General features: G+C 47.8%; 1 protein-coding gene across 6 annotated transcripts in view; it reads right to left on the bottom strand.

Annotated features, from left to right (window-relative positions):
- Positions 1 to 25,753, bottom strand: part of LOC132398724 (anoctamin-4-like) — a 183,940-nt gene that overhangs the window by 96,272 nt on the left and 61,915 nt on the right. For all 6 annotated transcript variants that reach the window (XM_059978558.1, XM_059978561.1, XM_059978557.1 and 3 more), the window contains exons 5-7: positions 18,947 to 19,047; positions 8,558 to 8,689; positions 2,982 to 3,088 (exon numbers count right to left, since the gene is read on the bottom strand). In XM_059978558.1, coding sequence (XP_059834541.1) covers positions 2,982 to 3,088; positions 8,558 to 8,689; positions 18,947 to 19,047 — 340 coding nt within the window. The remainder of the gene's footprint in view (positions 1 to 2,981; positions 3,089 to 8,557; positions 8,690 to 18,946; positions 19,048 to 25,753) is intronic.

Genomic DNA, 25,753 nt, shown 5'->3' with positions numbered 1-25,753 from the left:
GAGCAGAGGGATCTTGGGGTCCAATTCCACAGCTCCCTGAGAGTGGCTACACAGGTTGCTGGGGTGGTTAAGAACACATGCAGCATGCTTGCCTGTTTTCAGTTGAGAAACTAGAGTCAAATAGTTGGAAGATTACATTGGAGCTTTATAAAACTCTCATTAGGCCTCGCCTGGACAATTGCATTCCATTCTGGTTCCCCTTTATAGGAAGAGTTGGAAGATGACATTGGAGCTTTATAAAACTCTCATTAGGCCTCGCCTGGATGATTGCATTGTGTTCTGGTTACCCCTTTACAGGAAGGATACCAAGGCTTTGTAAAGGGTGCTGAAGAGGTTTACCACGATATTGCTTGGATTTAAGGATGGGCAAACTTGGGTTGCTTTCTCTGGAGCTGTGGAGGTTGAGAGAAGACCTGATAGAGGTTCATATTATAAGAGGTGTTGTGGTAAGTGAACAAACCTAAGGTTGGCATTGCTGGGGGTGGTAGTGGGGATAAGCTCCCACTCCCTATAAAGTTCTTCAAATGGTGTGCGACTCTAACAGCTTCTGACAACCAAGTCCAACTCTTGGACTTCACGTGTGGCTTAGCTGTTCGGCCTGGCATAACTACTGACAAGGGGCAAAGGTGGACCAGTGGTGGCTCAAAACCAGTTGTGTTGGGCAGGTGGGGATCGTCAGCCTTGGACAGCAACCTGCCCAGGAGAGGGAAAACTCTGATTTTAAACCTCCGCTGCCTTATGGCCATACCCACCCATGGGAAAGACTTCGGGAGTAAACCCCGAGGAAGAAATCCAGAGCCGGGGTCCCTGAGGTAGTTTGATGTTGTTTACAACTTCACTCTGGCAACCTCTGCGACGACACTGGTGCTCAGCTGTATCAGCACTTGCCCTTCCCTTGGATACATCAGTAACGTGGAGAGGGGAACCTGCTGCCTGGGCAACAGGCGTGTTCTTCAAATCTTTGCCCCCCAGGCTTGCACCCTGGAGAGGACACAGTCCAGCAGAGGCACAAACCCATAATCCCCGGGATCGACAGCTGCCTATTATCTTACTATAGTTGGTAAAGACACCTGATAACTATCCCCAAGGTTGCAATGTCTAACATTAAAGGGCATGCATTTAAGATGAGAGGATGTAAGTTCAAAAGTGATGTGTGAGGCAAGAATTTTTTTAAAAAAACAGTACAGGATGCCTGGAATGTGACACCAGCAGTGGTGGTTGTGGCAAATATGATAAAAACATTCAAGAGACTCTTAGACAGGCTTATGAATGTGAGGGCAATGGAAGGACTGTAGGCAGAAGGGATTAGTTTAGTTGGCCATTTGATTAGTAACGTACCTAGTTCGGCACAACATTGTGGGCTGAAGGGCCTGTTCCTGTGCTGAGCTGTACTGTTCTCTGTTCGGTTCCTGTTCTCTGTTCGGTTCCTGTCCTGTACTGTTCTGTTCTGTGAGGAAAAACTTTTTCACCCAGAGAGTTGTGGATCTATGGAATTCTCTGCCTCAGAAGGCAGTGGAGGCCAATTCTCTGGATGCTTTCAAGAAAGAGTTAGATAGAGCTCTTAAAGATAGCGGAGTCAAGGGATATGGGGAGAAGGCAGGAACGGGGTACTGATTGTGGATGATCAGCCATGATCACAGTGAATGGCGGAGCTGGCTCGAGGGGCCAAATGGCCTACTCCTGCACCTATTGTCTATTGTTTCCATCACACAAACACAAATTTATAATGGGAACAGCTGTACGTAAAGTTCACACTGTATATACATTCAATCAATTGAATCTGCTCTGCTATTCCATTGCGGCTGATTTATTTTCCCTCTCAACCTATTCTCCTGTCTTCTCCCTGTAACTTTTAACGCCCTGACAAATCAAGAACCTGTCAACCTCTGCTCTAAATATACTCTGTGACTTGGCCTTCACAACCACCTGTGCAATGAATTCCACAGATTCACCACCCTCTGGCTAAATAAATTCCTCCTCATCTCTGTTCTAAATGGACGCCCCCCCCCCCCCCCCCCATTCTGAGGCGGTGCCCTCTGGTCCTAAACCTCCCCACTATTGGAAACATCCTCTCCACATCCACTCTATCTGTGTCCTCTGGTCCTAGACTCCCCACTATAGGAAACATCCTCTCTACATCCACTCTATCTGTGTCCTCTGGTCCTAGACTCCCCACTATAGGAAACATCCTCTCCACATCCACTCTATCAAGGCTTTTCATTGTTAGATAGGCTTCAATGAGATCCCTCCTCACTATAATAATGGGGTATTGTGAGCAGTTTTGGGTCCCTTATCTCAAAAAAGGTATGCTGGCATTGGAGAGGGTCCAAAGGAGGTTCACAAGGATGATTCTGGAACTTAAAGGGTTAACATACGAGGAGGATTTGATAGTTCTGGGCCTGTACCTGCTGGAGTTTAGAAGAATAAGGGTGGAGGGATCTCAATGAAACTTATCAAATATTGCAAGGCCTAGATAGAGTGGATGTGGAGAGGATGTTGGTGAGTCTAGGACCAAAGGGCACAGCCTTAGAACAGAAGGATGTTCATTTAGAATAGAAATGAGGAGGAATTTCTTTAGCTAGAAGGCTTCGCATTTGTGGAATTCATTGCCACAAACAGCTGTGGAGGCCAAGTCTTTGGGTATATTTATAGCAGAGTTGTGATACAAGCCAAAGTTTACAGAGAGAAGGCAGAAGAATGGCATTGAGAGTGATGATGGGTCAGCATTGATTCTATGGCAGAGGGCTTGCTGGGCTGAATGGCCTAATTCTGATTCTCTGTATCATGATTTCAGTGAGATCCCCCCTCATTTACAGTAGGTTCATATTAATTAGGTTTAGGTTTATAAATATTTTATGTGATATTTCCATCAGCCATTACAATATAAATTCAGGCAATTCTTCACAGCTCAACTGCAGCTGGACACCCCCAGTCAAAGGCAACCAATAACATTCAGCTCAGAGTAAAGCAACTTGACGTACCTACTTTGTTCTTCCCCTCCTCGTATTTAACTCTCTGTAGAATGTGGTAAAGGATCCTACTCCTCGTGGAGTTGTTGAAGAATGTATCGGTGTTGTTGATAATGAAGCTGAAATCAGAAGGAAGATTTGCTTTCAACTTCCCATCACCACAGATTTCACCACATACACTCTATGGCCACTTTATGAGGTACACCTGTATGTATACCTGCTCGTTAATGCAAATATCTAATCAGCCAATCATATGGCAGCAACTCAATGCATGAAAGCATGCAGACATGGACAAGAGGTTCAGTTATTGTTCAGCCCCAACATCAGAACGGGGAAGAAATATGATCTAAGTGACTTTAACTGTGGAATGAATGTTGGTGCCAGACAGAGTCATTTGAGTATCTCAGAAACTGCTGATCTCCTGGGATTTTCACACACAACAGTCTCTAGACTTTACAGAGAATGGTGCAGAAAAGCAAAATTACCCAAACACCCAGAGAGCAGCAGCTCTGTGGGTGAAAATGTCTTGTTCATGAGAGAGGTCAGAGGAGAACGGCCAGACTGGTTCAAGCTGACAGGAAGGTGACAGTAACTCAAATCACCAAACGTTACAACGTGGAAGCGCATTTCCGAACACATGTCAAACCTTGAAGCGGATGGACTACAGCAGCAGAAAACCATGAACAGATTTGCAGTGGCCACTTTATTAGGTACAGGAGGACCCTGGTAACGTAGCCACTGAGTGCACTTCAGTGATTCTGATTCTTCCCAGTTAAACACAAGCTATAGTTAAAAAAACTCTTGAAAAACCAATTTTTAATATTAACTTCATTCACAGAGCACTTTCCATACAGTTCTCGTAGTTCGAAGTGCTTTACAGATGTACAAGTCTGAAGTGAAATACAAACATAAAAATTAAATAAAAAATATAAATAATGATAAACATGAAAATAAAAGACAAAACGATGTTGGTTAAAGGCAAGGTTAAATAAATAGATTTTGAACTGGCATTTTGGGCGGCACGGTAGTGTAGTGGTCAGCACAATGGTTTACAGTACCAGTGACCCAGGTTCAATTCCCATTGCTGTCTGTAAGGAGCCTATACACTCTCCCTATGGTCATATGTGTTTCCTCTGAGTGCCCTGGTTTCCTGCCACAGTCCAAAGACTTACGGTAGTAGGTTAATTGGTCATTGTGAATTGTCCAATGATTAGGCTAGAGTTAACCCCGGGGTTGCTGGCTGGAGTGGCTTGAAAGGCAGTTCCATGCTGTATCTCAGTAAATAAATACACCAACAAATAAAGTCTCAACTGAGTCCGTGTTTTTCTTTTGGTTTAGGTATTGAATTCCACGGTTTAAGAGCATAGTTCAAAAAAGCTGACTGGCCAATTATCTTTTGAGAGAGATTGTTTTTCCATTTGAAATGTCTCGTGGGGAATTCCAGATGAGTCATGGAGTCATAAAGAAGTCCAGCACAGAAACAGGTCCTTCAGCCCATCTAGTCCAAGCCTGAACCATTTAAACTTTCTACTCCCATCGACCTGTACTGGGACCACCATCCTCCATACCCCTTCTATCCATGTACCTATCCAAACTGCTCTTAAACATTGAAACCAAGCTCGCATGCACCGCTTGTGCTGGCAGCTTGTTTTACACTCTCACGACTCTCTAAGTGAAGAGGTTTCTCCTCATGTTCCCCTTAAACTTCTCAACTTCCACCCTTAAGCCATGATCTCCAGCTGTAGTCCCGTCCAACCTCAGTGGAAAAAGCCTGTTTGCATTTACCCCATCTTCCTGCCTCCATCGGTCAGGGTAGAGCATGGACGTTGTGTCCTAGCTGTCCATACCCCTCATAACCGTATACCTCTATCAAATCTCCTCTCAATCTGCTACATAAGTCCTAACTTATTCAATCTTTACCTAAACCTCAGGTCCTCCAGAACCAGCAACATCCATGTAAATCTTCTCTGTACACTATCAACTTTGTTTACATCTTTCCTGTAGGTAAGTAACCAAAACTGCACCTGATACTCCAAATTAGGCTGTTTTATACAACCTCAGCATAACATCCCACTCCTGTATCAATGCATTGATTTACGAAGGCCAACATGCCAAAAGCTTTCTTTATGACCCCATCTACCTGTGACACCACTTTCAATGAATTATGGACATGTATTCCCAGATCCCTTTGTTCTACCACAATCTCAGTGCCCTACCGTTCACTGTGTAAGACCTACCCTGGCTGGTCCTACTGAAGTACAACACCTCCTACTTGTCTGCACTGAATTCCATCTGCCATTTCTCAGCCCATTTTCCCAGCTGATGCAGATCCCTCTGCAGGCCATGACAGCCCTCCTCACTCTCCACTACACCCCCATCTTGGTGTGAACATGTGGTAATACAATTCTACCAATGCCTACAGTCTCTATTCTTTACTTACTGAAGTTAAATACTGTGATGGTGTTGTAGCTTTACTTTGGCTTTCAGCCGACAAGTATGACAGATTTCTGTCCAGGCTTTATTCACCTCAGCACTAAAATGGCTTCATGACTGTGGCCCGTAGTCATGGGCTCCTGGACAGGTTCCGGTGCTGAACTGGCTCCGCGACTGTGGCCCGTAGCCGTGGGCTCCTGGACAGGTTCCGGTGCTGAACTGGCTCCGCGACTCTGGCCCGTAGCAGTGGGCTCCTGGACAGGTTCCGGTGCTGAACTGGCTCTGTGACTGTGGCCCGTAGTCCTGGGCTCCTGGACAGGTTCCGGTGCTGAACTGGCTCCGCAACTGTGGCCCGTAGTCATGGGCTCCTGGACAGGTTCCGGTGCTGAACTGGCTCTGTGACTGTGGCCCGTAGTCATGGGCTCCTGGTCAGGTTCCGGTGCTGAACTGGCTCCGCGACTGTGGCCCGTAGCCGTGGGCTCCTGGACAGGTTCCGGTGCTGAACTGGCTCCGCGACTGTGGCCCGTAGCCGTGGGCTCCTGGACAGGTTCCAGTGCCGAACTGGCTCTGTGACTGTGGCCCGTAGTTGGGCTCCTGGACAGGTTCCAGTGCTGAACTGGCTCCGCGACTGTGGCCCGTAGCCGTGGGCTCCTGGACAGGTTCCGGTGCTGAACTGGCTCCGCGACTGTGGCCCGTAGCTGTGGGCTCCTGGACAGGTTCCGGTGCTGAACTGGCTCCGCGACTGTGGCCCGTAGCCGTGGGCTCCTGGACAGGTTCCGGTGCTGAACTGGCTCCGCGACTGTGGCCCGTAGCCGTGGGCTCCTGGACAGGTTCCGGTGCTGAACTGGCTCCGCGACAGTGGACCGCAGCCGTGGGCTCCTGGACAGGTTCCGGTGCTGAACTGGCTCTGTGACTGTGGCCCGTAGCCGTGGGCTCCTGGACAGGTTCCGGTGCTGAACTGGCTCCGCGACTGTGGCCCGTAGCCGTGGGCTCCTGGACAGGTTCCGGTGCTGAACTGGCTCTGCGACAGTGGCCCATAGCCGTGGGCTCCTGGACAGGTTCCGGTGCTGAACTGGCTCCGCGACTGTGGCCCGTAGCCGTGGGCTCCTGGACAGGTTCTGGTGCTGAACTGGCTCTGCGACAGTGGCCCATAGCCGTGGGCTCCTGGACAGGTTCCGGTGCTGAACTGGCTCCGCGACTGTGGCCCGTAGCCGTGGGCTCCTGGACAGGTTCTGGTGCTGAACTGGCTCCGCGACTGTGGCCCGTAGCCGTGGGCTCCTGGACAGGTTCCCGTGCTGAACTGGCTCCGCGACTGTGGCCCGTAGCTGTGGGCTCCTGGACAGGTTCCGGTGCTGAACTGGCTCTGTGACTGTGGCCCGTAGCCGTGGGCTCCTGGACAGGTTCCGGTGCTGAACTGGCTCTGCGACCGTGGCCCGTAGCCGTGGGCTGCTGGACAGGTTCCGGTGCTGAACTGGCTCCGCGACTGTGGCCCGTAGCCGTGGGCTCCTGGACAGGTTCCGGTGCTGAACTGGCTCCGCGACAGTGGCCCGTAGACATGGGCTCCTGGACAGGTTCCGGTGCTGAACTGGCTCTGTGACTGTGGCCCGTAGCCGTGGGCTCCTGGACAGGTTCCGCTGCCTAACTGGCTCTGTGACTGTGGCCCATAGCCGTGGGCTCCTGGACAGGTTCTGGTGCTGAACTGGCTCCGCGACAGTGGCCCGTAGCCATGGGCTCCTGGACAGGTTCCGGTGCTGAACTGGCTCCGCAACTGTGGCCCGTAGCCGTGGGCTCCTGGACAGGTTCCGGTGCTGAACTGGCTCCGCAACTGTGGCCCGTAGCCGTGGGCTGCTGGACAGGTTCCGGTGCTGAACTGGCTCCGCGACTGTGGCCCGTAGCCGTGGGCTGCTGGACAGGTTCCGGTGCTGAACTGGCTCCGCGACAGTGGCCCGTAGCCGTGGGCTCCTGGACAGGTTCCGGTGCTGAACTGGCTCCGCGACTGTGGCCCGTAGCCGTGGGCTCCTGGACAGGTTCCGGTGCTGAACTGGCTCCGCGACTGTGGCCCGTAGCCGTGGGCTCCTGGACAGGTTCCGGTGCTGAACTGGCTCCGCGACTGTGGCCCGTAGCCGTGGGCTCCTGGACAGGTTCCGGTGCTGAACTGGCTCCGCGACTGTGGCCCGTAGCCGTGGGCTCCTGGACAGGTTCCGGTGCTGAACTGGCTCCGCGACAGTGGACCGTAGCCGTGGGCTCCTGGACAGGTTCCGGTGCTGAACTGGCTCTGTGACTGTGGCCCGTAGCTGTGGGCTCCTGGACAGGTTCCGGTGCTGAACTGGCTCCGCGACTGTGGCCCGTAGCCGTGGGCTCCTGGACAGGTTCCGGTGCTGAACTGGCTCCGCGACAGTGGCCCGTAGCCGTGGGCTGCTGGACAGGTTCCGGTGCTGAACTGGCTCCGCGACTGTGGCCCGTAGCCGTGGGCTGCTGGACAGGTTCCGGTGCTGAACTGGCTCCGCGACTGTGGCCCGTAGCCATGGGCTCCTGGACAGGTTCCGGTGCTGAACTGGCTCCGCGACCGTGGCCCGTAGCCGTGGGCTCCTGGACAGGTTCCGGTGCTGAACTGGCTCCGTGACTGTGGACTCTTGGTCCGGGACTTCGCAGTTCAAGCTGTGCATGTTGTTTGTTTACTTTTTTATTGTTTGCACAACTTTTTTTTTGCGCACTGGCCGTTTGCCCGCCTTTGTTGTGTGGGTTTTATTTTCATGAACTCTATTGTGTTTCTTGGCTGTCTGTAACGAGGTTGCTAAAGGTGTACATTCTTAGTCAATAAACATACTTTGAACTTTTGAAATATCATAAACCAAAATTGTAAAAATTATAATCAAGAGAACTGTTTAGAGGGGAGCCAGAACAGGTGATGGGAAAAGAGAGAAGGAGTTAGCAGAAGAAATTACTGGAAGCTGGAGAAATCGATATTTACACAGTCAGGATGGGGGCTACCCAGATGGAATATGAGGCGTTGCTCCCCCAACCTGAGAGTGACCTCACTGTGGCAGTAGAGAAGGCCACGGACTGACATGCTAGAGTGGGAATGGTTATTGGAATTCAAATGCTTGGCCAGCAGGAGATGTTGCAGACAGAGATAAGGCAAGTACAACACTTACTGATGCATCCTCTGCTGGCTGAAGGGAGCAGTGTAGCAGTCTGTGTCCTCCAGGTCTGGTAAGATGTCCTTGTCCAGCTTCATGGGCTTCCTAGGAAACCACCCTCGAAACCTATTCAAACTTTTCTCCATCCTGTTAAAAATATGGAACCATTATAAGACCATAAGATGGAGGAGCAGAATTAGGCCATTCGGCCCATCGAGTATGTTGGTCACAGCTGATTTATTATACCCCACAACCCCATTCTCCTGTCTTCTCCCTATAACCTTTGATGCCCTGACTAGTTAAGAACCTATCAACCACTTTAAATATACCCAATGACTTGGCCTTCACAGCTGTCCGAGGCAATGAATTCCACAGATTCACTACCCTCTGTTCTATCTTGGTCCTTGGAGTAGTGTGTGTAGCTCTGGCCGTCACGCTAGAGCAGGGCTTCACAACCTTTTTGATGCCATGGTCCCCACTGTTAACCGAAGGGTCTGTCAACCCCAGGGTGGGGACCCCGCTCTAGAGAAAGGGCAGTGGGTTCACCGGATGTTGCCTGCGTTGGCGCTTTCTAATTGTAGGGAGAGGCTAGAAAAGCAGCCCTCTTCTTCCCTGGAATGAAGAGGGCTGAGGGCTGATCTGATAGATGCGTATACAATTATCTGAGACATGGGTAGGTTAGAGAGAATATTTTCCCATGGTAGGGATATCGAAAACAAGAAGGCACGTGTTTAAGTTGAGAGTTTCAAAGGAGAAAGCTTGAGAGTGGCTGATATTTGGAACTTGCTGCCAAAGCAGATGTAGTTCAGATAGAGTCACTGCATGTAACAGGTATTTAGACAGTCAATAGACAATAGGTGCAGAAGTAGACCATACGGCCCCTCGAGTCTGCACCGCCATTCTGAGATCATGGCTGACCATTCACTATCAATACCCAGTCCCTGCTTTGTCCCCATATCCCTTGATTCCCCTATCCATCAGATATCTATCCAGCTCCTTCTTGAAAGCATCCAGAGAATTGGCCTCCACCGTCTTCCGAGGCAGTGCATTCCACACCTCCACAACTCTCTGGGAGAAGAAGTTTTTCCGCAACTCTGTTTTAAATAACTGACCTCTTACTCTCAATCCATGCCCTCTGGTACTGGACTCTCCCAACATCTGGAACATATTTCCTGCCTCAATCCTATCAAATCCTTTAATTATCTTAAACGTTTCAATCAGATTCCCTCTCAATCTCCTCAATTCCAGTGTGTACAAGCCCAATCTTTCCAATCTCTCTGCGTAAGACAGCCCTGCCATCCCAGGAATCAACCTAGTGAATCTACGCTGCATTTCCTCAATTGCCAGAATGTCCTTCCTTAAACCTGGAGACCAAAACTGTACACAATATTCCAGGTGTGGTCTCACCAGGGCCCTGTACAAATGCAAAAGAACGTCCTTGCTCTTGTATTCAATTCCCCTTGTAATAAAGACTAACATTCCATTTGCCCTCTTAACTGCTTGTTGCACTTGCTCATTCACCTTCATTGACTGATGAACTAGGACTCCTAGGTCTCTTTGCATTTCTCCCTTACCTAACTCTACACCATTCAGACAATACTCTGCCCTCTTGTTCCTGCTTCCAAAGTGGATAACTTCACATTTATTCACATTGAATGATATCTGCCAAGTATCTGCCCACTCACTCAGCCTATCCAAGTCTCCCTGTATTCTCCTAACGTCCTCTTCGCATGTCACACTGCCACCCAGTTTAGTATCGTCAGCAAACTTGCTGATATAGTTTTTAATGCCCTCATCTAAATCGTTCAGTTAAGTAGGCATGGATGCAGACCCAATGTGCAAATTCCGATTTTTCACAATTCTCCTGGATGTTAGTCAGATTTTCTTCAGGGTAGCTATGACCCAAATATTCTCATTGCGAATGGCTCTCACTGGGATTCACCCAGCCACCCAGCGATACCCTGAGCTACTGTGTAACGTTGCTGTTGCTTCCTCTGTGGGCTGAAGGGAGCAGTCCATGTCCTCCAGATCTGGCATGAAATCTGTCTGCAATCAAAGACCCCACCCCCCCTGCATATTCTCTCTCATCTTCTCACCTATCAGGCAGAAGAAGCAGAAGGCTGAAAGTGTATACCACCAGACTTATGGACAGCTTTTATCCCACTGTATCTTTGACACTGTATCTAAAGACTGAATGGACCTTTCGTATGCTAAAGTAAACTCTTGACCTCATAATCCACTTTGTTATGATCTTGCACCTCACAGTTTACCTTCACTGCACTTTCTCTGTAACTGCGACACTTCATTCTGCATTGTTATTGTTTTCTCTTGTTCCCCTCAATGCACGGTGTAACGATCTGCTCTGTACTAACAGTACACAAGACAAGTTTTCATGAGACAATAATAAACCAATTCCAATAGATGACACAGTAGCATAGTGATTAATGTATCGCTTTACAGTGACAGTGATCACCGATCAGGGTTCAATTCCCGTCACTGGGATTCTTCCCAGACCACAAGACATAGGAGCAGAATTAGGCCATTTGGCCCATCCAGTCTGCTCCAGCATTCAATCATGGCTGATCCTTTCTTCCCACCTCAGGCCCACTCGTCCGGCTTCTCTCCGTTACCTTTGATGCCATGTCCAATCAAGAACCTATCAATCTCCGCTTTAAATACACCCAACGACCTGGCCTCCACAGCTGCCTGTGGCAACAAATTCCACAAATTCACCACCAACTGACTGAAGAAATTTCTCCCACATTCCAAAAAGATAGAGTTAGGTTGAATGAGTTATGGACATGCTATGTTGACGCAGAAATATGGCTACACTTGCCAGCTGCCCAGCACAATCCTCACTGATTTTATTTGATGCGAATGGATTTCACAGCATGCTTCGATGTAGCAAATCTTCCCTTCCCTTCCTTCTTTCTAGTGTCGATGGGCAAAAAGTTCAGCATGGAGTTAGTGAGCCAAGTCTCCTGTTCCTGCACTCTACAAGTCAAAGACATGAACAGAAGTTTTATGTCTTCATCCCTCAGGTGCAAATGCAAATTTCTACATCACAAACATGTTATCCTGACCAAGAACAGACTGGCACGACTGTGAAAGGCCATCGCACTGTACTGACCTGAGAACAGACTGGCACGACTGTGAAAGGCCACCGCACTGTACTGACCTGAGAACAGACTGGCACGACTGTGAAAGGCCATCTCACTGTACTGACCTGAGAACAGACTGGCACAACTGTGAAAGGCCACCGCACTGTACTGACCTGAGAACAGACTGGCACGGTTGTGAAAGGCCATCTCACTGTACTGACCTGAGAACAGACTGGCACGGCTGTGAAAGGCCATCTCACTGTACTGACCTGAGAACAGATTGGCACAACTGTGAAAGGCCACCGCACTGTACTGACCTGAGAACAGATTGGCATGACTGTGAAAGGCCACCGCACTGTACTGACCTGAGAACAGATTGGCACGACTGTGAAAGGCCACCGCACTGTACTGACCTGAGAACAGATTGGCACGACTGTGAAAGGCCACCGCACTGTACTGACCTGAGAACAGATTGGCACAACTGTGAAAGGCCATCTCACTGTACTGACCTGAGAACAGACTGGCACGACTGTGAAAGGCCACCGCACTGTACTGACCTGAGAACAGATTGGCACGACTGTGAAAGGCCACCGCACTGTACTGACCAAGAACAGACTGGCACGGTTGTGAAAGGCCACCACACTGTACTGACCTGAGAACAGATTGGCACGACTGTGAAAGGCCACCGCACTGTACTGACCAAGAACAGACTGGCACGACTGTGAAAGGCCACCGCACTGTACTGACCAAGAACAGACTGGCACGGTTGTGAAAGGCCACCGCACTGTACTGACCTGAGAACAGATTGGCACAACTGTGAAAGGCCATCTCACTGTACTGACCTGAGAACAGACTGGCACGACTGTGAAAGGCCACCGCACTGTACTGACCTGAGAACAGATTGGCACAACTGTGAAAGGCCATCTCACTGTACTGACCTGAGAACAGACTGGCACGACTGTGAAAGGCCACCGCACTGTACTGACCTGAGAACAGATTGGCACAACTGTGAAAGGCCATCTCACTGTACTGACCTGAGAACAGACTGGCACAACTGCGAAAGGCCACCGCACTGTACTGACCTGAGAACAGACTGGCACGGTTGTGAAAGGCCACCACACTGTACTGACCAAGAACAGACTGGCACGGTTGTGAAAGGCCACCACACTGTACTGACCAAGAACAGACTGGCACAGCTGTGAAAGGCCATCTCACTGTACTGACCTGAGAACAGATTGGCACAACTGTGAAAGGCCACCACACTGTACTGACCTGAGAACAGATTGGCACAACTGTGAAAGGCCATCTCACTGTACTGACCTGAGAACAGACTGGCACGACTGTGAAAGGCCATCTCACTGTACTGACCTGAGAACAGATTGGCACAACTGTGAAAGGCCACCGCACTGTACTGACCTGAGAACAGATTGGCACGACTGTGAAAGGCCACCGCACTGTACTGACCTGAGAACAGATTGGCACAACTGTGAAAGGCCACCGCACTGTACTGACCTGAGAACAGATTGGCACAACTGTGAAAGGCCATCTCACTGTACTGACCTGAGAACAGACTGGCACGACTGTGAAAGGCCACCGCACTGTACTGACCTGAGAACAGATTGGCACAACTGTGAAAGGCCATCTCACTGTACTGACCTGAGAACAGACTGGCACGGTTGTGAAAGGCCACCGCACTGTACTGACCTGAGAACAGATTGGCACAACTGTGAAAGGCCATCTCACTGTACTGACCTGAGAACAGACTGGCACGACTGTGAAAGGCCACCGCACTGTACTGACCTGAGAACAGATTGGCACAACTGTGAAAGGCCATCTCACTGTACTGACCTGAGAACAGACTGGCACGACTGTGAAAGGCCACCGCACTGTACTGACCTGAGAACAGATTGGCACAACTGTGAAAGGCCATCTCACTGTACTGACCTGAGAACAGACTGGCACGGCTGTGAAAGGCCACCGCACTGTACTGACCAAGAACAGACTGGCACGGTTGTGAAAGGCCATCTCACTGTACTGACCTGAGAACAGACTGGCATGACTGTGAAAGGCCACCGCACTGTACTGACCAAGAACAGACTGGCACGGCTGTGAAAGGCCATCGCACTGTACTGACCTGAGAGCTGAGACAACTGCTCTCCCATGGACCCAGGCAGGCAATGGCCTGTGAACATTACCCTGATGATGCTGAGATACAGAAGGCTCACTGTTCTTTGTAAAAGTACATCCAGCATTTGTAGAGACTAACATCAAAAGTCCCAGCCAATTTGGTCTGTAAGTGACTAACTGACCCTCCTTACAACATGTGGTCATTTTATTGTGGGATTGGAGCATTCTCAAACCCCCACAACCGCTCCTACTAAAACCATGTCCATGACACCATAAAACACAGGAGCAGAATTTAGGCCATTCTGTCCATTCCGTCCCTCTCAACCCCATTCTCTTGCCTTCTCCCTGTAACCTTTGACACCCTGACTAATCAAGAACCTATCAACCTCTGCTTTAAATATACCCAGTGACTCGGCCTCCACAGCCATCTGTGGCAATGAATTCCACAGACTCATTGCCTCTGGCTAAAGAAATTCCTCCTTGTCTCTCGAAAAAACTACTTACTGTGCATGGTAAAGATGGACCTGGCCTCACCATCTCCCTCATTGTGGCCTTAGCACTGCCGGCACTGCAACGGTCACACTTTATCATGTACTGCTTTCCTCTCTTTTTCGTTACCTTGATCTACTTTATATGGAATGATCTGTCCGGATGTCACGGAAACAGCTCACCTCAGCACTCGATAATGATGAGCCAAATTGATCATTTCCAATCTTTTTTTTTATGATTTCTATGAGGAGCTGCAGTTTTTTTTTCTTGACCATTGTATATATAACAGCATAATATTTTACCTATTTGATTTTGACATTATATACTTACTGTTTTTACTATTGCTGTTTGTCTTTTATATTATCTACTTGTTAAACTCCTCTTCCGATTTGTATATTCTTTATTTGAAAATCAATAAAAAGGATTGAAAATGGGTGATGAGCCAATTATCAATTATATTTGATTATGAGAGGAACAGAGAGGGTGGCTAGTCAAAACCTTCTCCCTATGGTAGGAGGATCAAAAACAAGAGGGGATATATTTCAGGTGAAGGGAAAAAGATTTAAAGGGGATTTGAAGGGTAAGATTTTATTTATTTACACAGAGTGTGATCTGAACACATTGCTAGAGGTGGTGGAATCAGACACATTCACTACGTTTAAGAGGCATTTAGACAGATAATTAAGTAGTGTTAATTAGGTTTTCTTTGCATCTTAACAATTAATTACCTGCTTGCATTTTATATAATTACTTATACACATTAAATTGTTTAGTATGTCCCCTAGTGGCACATGGCCAAGTGGATAGGTGTCAGTCTAGTCATCTGAAGGTTGCTAGTTTAAGCCTTAGCTGAGGCAGCGTGTTGTGACTTAACCACACGTTGCTCTGTGACGACACTACTACCAAGCTGTATCGGACCTAGTGCCCTTCCCTTGGACAACATCGGTGGTGTGGAGAGGGGAGACTTGCAGCATGGGCAACTGCCAGTCTTTCATACAACCTTGTCCAGGCCTGTGCCCTGGAAACCATTCCAGGCGCAGATCCATGGCCTCATGAGTCTAACAGATGCCTATTATTAGTGTGTCCCATTAGTTATATTTGTATGATTCTGGAAAGTTATGGAAGGTTTATTTGAATAGGGGGTATGTGACTGGATACTCTTGAACACATTTGAATGGAACGTTCGTTATCTGTGGAGGGTAAAGACCTGACTACGCAGTTCTGCCATCCTTTCCTGCTCTTTGCTTCCCTCGCCCTTCACCTACTAGCCTCTGGTCCTGTTACTGTTTGCTTTAGATTTTCTTTCTTCTATTAACACGTAATAAAACAAACATGAAGCAACAGGTTTTGTGCCTCTTTCCTGACTCCTGAAACAACTTTGCATTAAAACATCAGAATCCAACAGTGGGCAAGGCATAGAAGGATATGGATCTAACACGGACAAGAGGGAATGGTGCAGATGGACAAAAAGTTGGCCAGATAATGCATGTAAACACCATTGGCGAGGAATGGACAAGTGGTGGAAACAACCCAGTCCATCTCAGGCAAAGCCCCCAACACCAATGAGCTCATTTACATGGAGTGTTGCCACTAAAGAACAGCATCCATCATCAAGGACCCCCACCATGTCCTCTTCTATCTAATACCATCAGCTAGTACAGGAGCCTCAGGTCCCAAATCAGGAACAGTTATTACCTTTCACCCATCAGGCTCCTGAACCAGTGTGGAAAACTTCACTCACCTCAACACTAAACTGATTCCACATCAGCTATTTGTCAGTCTTTATTTAGTTTATGTTTAGTTTTTTCATATTTTGTTATTTTCCTGTAAATATCTGCAAGAAAATGGATCTCAGGGTAGTATATGGTGAGAGAGATGTGCTTAGATAATAAATTTTACATTGTCTTTGTGGGCTGAAGGGCTGATTCCCTGCTGTGCATTCTTATAGTCGACAAGTGTGCCTTGCGAAGGGAACGTTGTGATTGTTTGCAACACTTTTATTAAAATGAATCACTGTGTTTGCCATTGTCAGAGAAAGATTTGGCCTTCATTATAACCTATTGTTTAACCTCAAGCAAGTGTAGTCTGGAGTGTAGAAGAATGAGGGAAGATTTGATAGAGGTATACAAAATTATGAGGGGTTTAGACAGGGCAAATGCAAGCAGGCTTTTTCAACGAGGTTGGGTGAGATGGGAGTTGGAGGTTATGGGGTAAAGTTGAAAGGTGAAATGCTTAAGGAGAACATGAGGTGGAATTTCTTCACTCAGAGGCTGGTGAGAGTGGTGAACGGGCTGCCAGTGGAAGTAGCGGATACGGGTTAGATTTCGACAATTAAGAGAAATTTAGATGGGAGGCATATGAAGGACTCTGGTCTGGGTGCAGGTAAATGGAACCAGGCAAATTAATAGTTCAACAAAGACTAGATGGGCCAAAGGACCATGTGCTGTAGTGTTCTACAATACAGAACCTACAATCTAGAGCAGCAGCAGGCCCTTCAGCCCACAATGTCCTGTTGAACCAATTAAATTAGTAATGCAGTAGCCAACTAAACTAATCTCTTCTGCCTACACAATGTCCATATCCTTCCATTTTCCTCACATTCATCTGCCTATCTAATCATCTTTTAAAAATCCCTAATGTAGCTGCCACCACCACCACCCCAGCCAGCACAGTCCAGGTACTCACCACTTCCTGTGTAAAGAAAACTTGCCCCTCACATCTCCTTTGAAATTACCCCCTCTCACCTTAAATGCAAGCCCTCTGGTATCAGACATTTCAAAAAGATGCTGTCGGTCTACTCTATCTATGTCTCTTATAATCTTTTAAACCTCTATAAGGTTTCCCCTCAGCTCTGGAACTCCAAACAACCCAAGTATGTCCAACTTCTCGTAATAGCATACGTCCAGTAAACCAGGCAGCGTCCTGGTAAACTTCTGCACCCTCTCCAAAGCCTCCACATCCTTCCTGTAATGGGGTGACCAGAGCTGCAGGTGCAGCCTAACTGGAGTTTTATAAAGCTGCAACATAACTTCCTGACTTTTGAACTCAATAGCTCATCTAATAAAGGCAAGCATGGCTTATGTCTTCTGAATCACCCTATCAACCTGTGCAGCCATGGTCTGGGGCTCCAAGTGAGAGGTCCCATCTAGAGGGGAAGTGAGGGGCAAACTCGCTGTCCACTCAGTTGCACAAACCTGCTCATGAGCTTGTAGCGCCGATGCAGGTAATAGATTTTTCTCCTGGAAGAACAGCAAAAATGAAGCCAGTCGTGAAGAAAACCCAGCGTCAGTTACAGTATGAACTAGCAAGGAAGGAAAGGGAGATTGAAGATATAAGCCTGCAAGAGGTAGAGAAGAAAGACTAAAAGGAGAGATTAACAAATCAAACACAGATACAGTTCAAAAAGACACAGGAATGAATTGGAAGGCAGCACACAGTGCACCACACCATATCGAACCACTAATACTACTCACATCCCCCCTCCCAGCGTCTCACATTTAAAACTACTGGAGTGAAGAGATACTGCAGTGTCTCTTCAGGAAAGCTGGAATAAAAACAGGAAATGCTGGAAACACTCAGTGGATCAAGCAGCATCTGTACAGAAAGAAACAGTTGGCATTTCAAGCCCTGGACCCTCCATTGAAATGTCTAACAAAGGGTCTGGAAACTAAAAATTTAATTGCTTCTTTTCCACACAGATGCTGCCTGACTTGCACCTCAAACCTTCTCATTACCACAGTCAAAGAGAGGAAAAGAAGTTTAAAGATCCACTCTAAATGATCTAAAAACAGCCTCTTCCCTTGTGCTATCAAATTTCTGAATTGTCCATGAACCCTTGAACACTACTTCATTACTCTTTCTTTTCCACAATTTAATTTTGCCACTTCTAGTAATTTTTACATCTCATAACGCACTGCTACCATATAAGAGCCAATTGCGCGACGTATGCTGGTGATAATAAACCTGATTCTGAATCGTTTCCTGTATTTGCTGTTTCTATTTCAGGGTAAGGAAGGGGATTTGGGGAGGGATGCTGTGACAAGTTTGGTCACAGTGAGTCAAGGAGAAGAGAATGTTGCACCTTCCGTGGCATGAGAGTGCTTAGTATAAAGCAGGCATGGCCACAGAAGCAGAACTGGGTATCCTGCTCATGGACTGTCTGTCTCACTCCCATCAGTGAGGAGGCTACAGAGCATCCATGCCAGGACCACCAGATTCAAAAACACACCATATTGAAGTCAGCAGAACAGTGGCTATATTTCAATAGGAGCCTGAGGAGACTTGGTGTATCACTTAAAACCACGGAGCGCATTCTAACTGACTACATCACCAGTGTTAGTAAACTTCATCAGGAAGGAAGTCCAGGAGACTGAAGGTAAGCACTCAATAATTCAGGAACAGCTTAGTCCCCTCTGCCATCCAATTTCTTCCCAGCTCTCTTTTTGCATGATTTAATTTAAATCATATAGTTCTGATTGTAATTTGTAGTGAGATTATTATGAGTTGTACTGCTGCCACAAAACAAGAAATTTCATGACATATGTCAGTGATATTAAACCTGATTCTGATATTCCCTACAGGTGCAACAGTCTCCAATGGCACTCACATTATGACCAGGTTAAATATACCGAAAATAACTCTACCAACACAATAAGTAATAAGAAGATTAGAGCCTATTTTATCTTACCTGAAAGGCATTCGTACATTCATTAACTCGGCATATTTACAAAGAACCTCCCACGGAGCGTGTAACTTCACAAATATTACATCATCATTGGTTATTGATGACTAAAAGGAAAAAAAAGATAAAAGACAGCAATAAATTTATTAAATGAGGCTTTAAAAAGAAAGAAGATTTAAAGATTATTTGTCATTACATCAAAACACAGAGTGAAATGTGTCGTTTGTGTCCATGACCAACACAGTCCGAGCATTGTACTGGGGACAGCCCACAAGGGTCAGCATGCTCCCAGCACCAACAAAGCTTGCCCACAACTCACTAAAACCCTAACTAAGCATTCAATACTCTCATCAACCTCAAAACTTCAGCCTCAATACCTCCTTGTGCATTTGGATCCTCGATTTCCTCATTTGCAGACCCCAGTCAGTTCAGATTGGCAACAACATCTCCTCCACGATTTCCATCAGCACAGGTGTATCACACGGCCGTGTGTTTAGCCCCCTGTTCTACTCGCTTTACAGTTATGGCTGTATGGCTTAGCACAGCTACAATGCCATATTCAAGTTTGCTGACAACACCACTGTCATTTCACAATACTTAATGCTCATTGATTGATTGATTTACTAATTTATTATTTCTTCTTCTTTTATTTGCACAGTTTGTTGCTTTCTGCGCTCTGCTCAATTGAACATGCAAGCTGGGCAGTCTTTCATTGATTCTGTTATGGTTATTATTCTATAGATTTATTGAGTATGCCCACTAGAAAATGAATCTCAGGGTTGTATATAGTGACATATATTATATTGATAGTAAATTTACTCAGTACTTTGAACTAACCCGTACACAGGAGGAAACTTTGCCAGGGAGTGGTGGGAGTCGGGCTGCTGGTCACTGGCACTATGAAGTGTTACTCCATTGCCACACTATCTGCCTCAGCTGCTTCATCAGAAACATGAAATATATAATAATCCCTTCATAGGTAACGGACACAATGCTGCATAAAAGCTGCTCCCCATTCTCTACACAACGAGAACTATGAGTAAGAAACTTGCTTTGTCATAATCAGACTCAAATATCTTAAAGTAGGGTTACTCAGATACAAAGAGCAGATTTAACAATGGATGCAGGACAGTTTTGCTCATTGTACGATAAGATGCGACGAGATCCAGGATCAGTGATCCATGCAGGCAGGGGACATCATGGATGGACATGGACTGGTCTGCAAGCCCGTCTCCTTCTGGCTATCTATCCCCCCTCCTTCCACCTCTCCACCCCTCTCCATATCTATCTGCCCCTCTGCCCCCTCCTTCCCCCTCTCCATCCGTGTCTTTGTCCACGCCTCAGTCACCATCTGTGCAGGAGGTGAGTGGGCGGTTGGGTGTTTGCTGAACATGACGAGCGTGTTGATTTGGTGCTGGAATGAGTGGTGACACTTGTGGGCTGCCCCGGCACATCCTCCAGCTGTGTTGTTTGCTAACACCGATGACACATTTTACTGTGTGCTTTGATGTAGACGTGATAAGTCAATCTGAATGGGAATAAAGAATAACCGTGAGAAGCACTGATTGGACTTTGTTCACTCTGCACAAACTGCCCTTGTCATTAGAGAGACAATCCGTCAAAGAGCTGTCATCGAGTGGACAAGCCAGGAAATGCCAGACTTCAGACCAACATGCTTTTCATTTTGAGAAGCTGTCAGTAAGGAAGATTAATTTCGTGACTCTATATCAGCTTTTGCTGTGCTCATTTCACTGTGGAACTGGTCAATTATCTCACCCGTGGGATGTGGGAAGAAACCCCAGCTTCTGGGGGGGGGGGCAAACAGGGAGAATGTCCAAACCCCACATAGTCGGGGGGGGGGAGTTTACTCAGCACGGGAGTTCACACAGCACGAGGGGGAGTTCACACAGCACGGGGAGAGTTCACACAGCACGGGGAGAGTTCACTCAGCACGGGGAGAGTTCACTCAGCACGGGGAGAACGTCCAAACCCCCACACAGTCGGGATTGAACCCACACCTCTGGCGGTGAGGCCATTGCCCCACCTACTGCATCTCCCACGGACAGAGTAAGGGGCAATATCAACAAACCTTCCAACTTACCAGCACAGCCGCCATAGTTGGAGGAGGGAAGTATGGGGGGGGGGGGCAGAGGTAAATTTTTGACAGGGAGCGGTAGGTGTGTGGAACACACTGCCAGAGGTGGTGCTGGAGGCAGATACATTAGGAGCTTTTAAGCAATAATTAGATGGGCACATGGATGATGGAAAAATTGAGGGCTATGTAGGAGGGAACAGTTAGACCAATCTTGGAGGAGGTTAAAAGGTGATCATCATGGACCTGTAGCATACCACGTTCTATAAACCTGTGACCAACCTAGATAAGGCACAGTACAAGCTGCACCTGAGAAGAGAAGGAAGGCAGGAACTCCAGACTCAGGGATGGAGAGCAAAAGGATCTCATAGTGCAGGGAAATGAATCAAGTAGTAACAATGATCTACACCTCCAACCAGTACCCACCCCTCTGCACCCCCCAACCACCCAGTACCCACCCCTCTGCACCCCCCGATCACCCACGGACCCACCACTCCACACCGACAACCACCCACTGATCCACCCCTCCATAACCCCTGACCACCCACTGACTCATCCCTCCACACCCCCATCCACCCACTGACCCACCACTCCACACCCCCAACCGCCCACTGACCCACCACTCCACACCTCCAACCGCCCACTGACCCACCCCTCCACACCCCCATCCGCCCACTGACCCACCCCTCCACACCCTCAACCACCCACTGACACACCCCTCCACACCCCAACCGCCCACTGACCCACCCCTCCACACCCCAACCGCCCACTGACCCACCACTCCACACCCCCATCCGCCCACTGACCCACCACTCCACACCCCCAATCACCCACTGACCCACCCCTCCACACCCCCATCCGCCCACTGACCCACCACTCCACACCCCCAATCACCCACTGACCCACCCCTCCACACCCCCAATCACCCACTGACCCACCCCTCCACACTCCCAACCACCCACTGACACATCCCTTCACACCCCCAATCACCCACTGACCCACCCCTCCACACCCCCAACCGCCCACTGACACACCCCTCCACAGCCCCAACCACCCACTGACCCACCCCTCCACACCCCCAACCGCCCACTGACACACCCCTCCACACCCCCAACCGCCCACTGACACACCCCTCCACACCCCCAATCACCCACTGACCCACCCCTCCACACCCCCAATCACTCACTGACCCACCCCTCCACACCCCCAACCACCCACTGACACACCCCTCCACACCCCCAATCACCCACTGACCCACCCCTCCACACCCCCAACCACCCACTGACACACCCCTCCACACCCCCATCCGCCCACTGACCCACCCCTCCACACCCCCAACCACCCACTGACCCACCCCTCCACACCCCCAACCGCCCACTGACACACCCCTCCACACCCCCAACCGCCCACTGACACACCCCTCCACACCCCCAATCACCCACTGACCCACCCCTCCACACCCCCAATCACCCACTGACCCACCCCTCCACACCCCCAACCACCCACTGACACACCCCTCCACACCCCCAATCACCCACTGACCCACCCCTCCACACCCCCAACCACCCACTGACACACCCCTCCACACCCCCAATCACCCACTGACCCACCCCTCCACACCCCCATCCGCCCACTGACCCACCCCTCCACACCCCCAACCGCCCACTGACCCACCCCTCCACACCCCCATCCGCCCACTGACCCACCCCTCCACACCCCCAACCGCCCACTGACCCACCCCTCCATGCCCCCAAACACCACTACTTTATCATTTCCTGTCAGTCACCTTATATTCACACACTTCTGTGCCTAGCGTCACTTTTTGGACATACAATGGACCTGTGTATAGAAGCTATCTTATGTATTTATATTTGTTGTCTTTTTTAATTATTATGTTCTTTATCTTATTGTGTTTTTTGTGCTGCATCAGGTCCACAGTAACAATTATTTCAGTCTCATTTAAATTGTGTAATGGAAAGGACATAAAACAATTTAAACAGTGATTAGCAAAGAAGTTAAAATGCCATCAAAGCACCAGCATTAATCTCTAGGGAGACTTGGAGATTGGATACAGAGCTGAAACTGACCACAACCATGGCCAACTGGGACCAGGTCTGAGCGCGAAGACAGAATTTCTTTCGGGCAGTCGCTTCAGGAGGAGCCTCAGCTGGGACAGTACTGAGAACGTGGTGGCCATGGTGACCACAGAGAACCAGAGTAAGCAGCTGATGTGAGCTCTCACACACACTACCCACTGCCCCAAAAGTCAACTTCGGCCCAACGGTGCCAGAGCTGGTGGGTCCCACATCAGTTACTTCAGTACCCATAGAACTGGAGTATGACCACGCCATCCTTAATCTTAAAGGACCCCAGAGGAGACAAGTTCCAAGTCAATTTCACCAGCAGATCTGCAAACATTTGACCACAATTCACAACTGGATGAATGACCAGAAGCACAAAGTAATTTCAAGGACACGAGAGATTCTGCAGATGCTGGAAATCCAGAGCAAGACATGTAAAGTATTGGAGGAACCCAGCAGGTCAAGCAGCATCTATGGAAAAGAATATTCATTTTATTCCTTTCTATCGATGCTGCCTGATCTGCTGAGTTCCTCCAGCAATTTGAGCATGTTGCAAGTATTTTCAAAGGGAAACTTCAATAGGAAACCAATAGTCATGTAATTTTGACCACTCTGGAGGGTACTTTAAAAGAACGATTAGTTGGAGTTAAAAGAACACTAAGAGCCCAGAGACATGAGAAGATTAGAGACGGAATTGGACAAGTTTCAGAATGATTTGGAAACCAGGATGAGAACTTTAATCTTGTTACTAATTAACTGTGAATAACAAACACAGGGAACAGAAAACAGAAATGGAGGTGAACTTGCAAACTAACCTACATGGGAGCCATAAGTAACAATCCGCCAGTCTCAAATGGCTAATTTATTCTGCAGCCTTTTGTTCTCTAACCAGTACTCTGCCTGTATTAAACCCACAGACAACTTCATCCATTCTAATTTTTTTCATTTGGTGGCAATTATCATAAAGATAAGAAATTCCAGGTAAATTAAATCCAACCATTCCTTGACAGCTACAGCATCACATTGATAGAAGTGTCAATTTGGGGCATCACAGTAGTGTAGCGGTTAGCACAATGCTATTACAGCTCTGGGCGGAGTTCAGGGTTCAATTCTGGTGTCCTCTAAAAGAAACTTGGTATGTCCTTCCCATGTGCATATGAGTTTTCTCCGGTTTCCTGTCACAGTCCAAAGACGGCCCGGTCAGCAGGTGATTATAGGCTAGGGTTAAGTAGGTGGGGTGCTGGAAGGGCCAGTTGCATGCTGTATCTCCAAATAAATAAATTAAATTAAATAAACACAATGTCCATTTCAGGAAACCAATTATCACATCTTTAATAACAAGTTTCAGCAATTTTCCTTGCAAATCTCCATCTCCTGGGCCCAGCACACAACTGCAATTATAAAGAAAGCATAACAGTATCTCTACCGTCTTCGAAGCTTGCAAAGATTCAACATGACATCTAAAACTTTGACAAACTTTGACGAGTGGTGGAAAGTATATTGACTTGTTGCATCATAGCCTGGTATGGAAACACCAATACTCTTCTATGAAAAAGCCTACAAAAAGTAGTGAACATGGCCCAGTGTATCACAGGTCAAGCCCTCCCCAGCATCGAGCACATCTATTGTCACAGGAAAGCAGCATCCATCACCAGGGATCACTCACCACCCAGGACATGTTCTCTTCTCGCTGCTGCCATCAGGAAGATGATACAAGAGCCTCAGGGCTCACACCACCAGGTTCGGGAACAGTTATTACCCCTCAACCATCAGGCTCTTGAACCAGAAGGGATAACTTCACTTGCCCATCACTGAACTGGACTCACTTTCAAGGATTCTTCGTCTCATCTTCATGATATTTATTGTTTATTTATTATTTTCATTCTTATTTATTTTTTCTTTCTTTATGGCTTTGCACAGTTTGTTGGGGATTTTTTTTTCCATAGTAGTTGTTGTCTTTCATTGATTCTATTGTGCTTCTTGTATTTATTGTGATTATTCGCAAGAAATTAATCTCAGGGCTGTATATGTGACATATGTGTCCTTGGATAATAAAATTTACTTTGAAATTTGAACTATTTTCTAAGTACAAGTGTTATATTAGCAACAATCTCTAGGCTTACATACTGGTTGTTTACTAGCCTTTATTTATTATAGTTTTTAATAAATTCTATATCATTTATTTTCTTGTAAATGCCAATAAGAAAATGAATTTCAGGGTTGTATATGGTGCCATATACGTACTTCGATAATAAATTTAAACAAAGAAACATAGAAAATACAGGCCCTTTGGCACTCAAAGTTGTGCCAAACATGTCCCTACCTTAGAAATTACTAGGCTTACCTATAGCCCTCTATTTTTCTAAGCTCCATGTACCTATCCAAAAGTCTCTAAAAAGACCCTATCGTATCCGCCTCCACCACCGTTGCCTGCAGCCCATTCCACGCACTCACCACTCTCTGAGTAAAAAACTTACCCTGACATCTCCTCTGTACCTGCTCCCCAGCACCTTAACCCTGTGTCCTCTTGTGACCATTTCAGCCCTGGGAAAAAGCCTCTGACTATCCACATGATCAATGCCTCTCATCACCTTATACACCTCTATCAGGTAACCTCTCATCCTCCGTCACTCCAAGGAG

The sequence above is a fragment of the Hypanus sabinus genome, chromosome 8, assembly GCF_030144855.1.
Source record: "Hypanus sabinus isolate sHypSab1 chromosome 8, sHypSab1.hap1, whole genome shotgun sequence".
Taxonomy (NCBI): Eukaryota; Metazoa; Chordata; class Chondrichthyes; order Myliobatiformes; family Dasyatidae; genus Hypanus; species Hypanus sabinus.
Note: the sequence above shows the minus strand (reverse complement) of the source record. Positions and strands in the feature narration are given on the sequence as shown.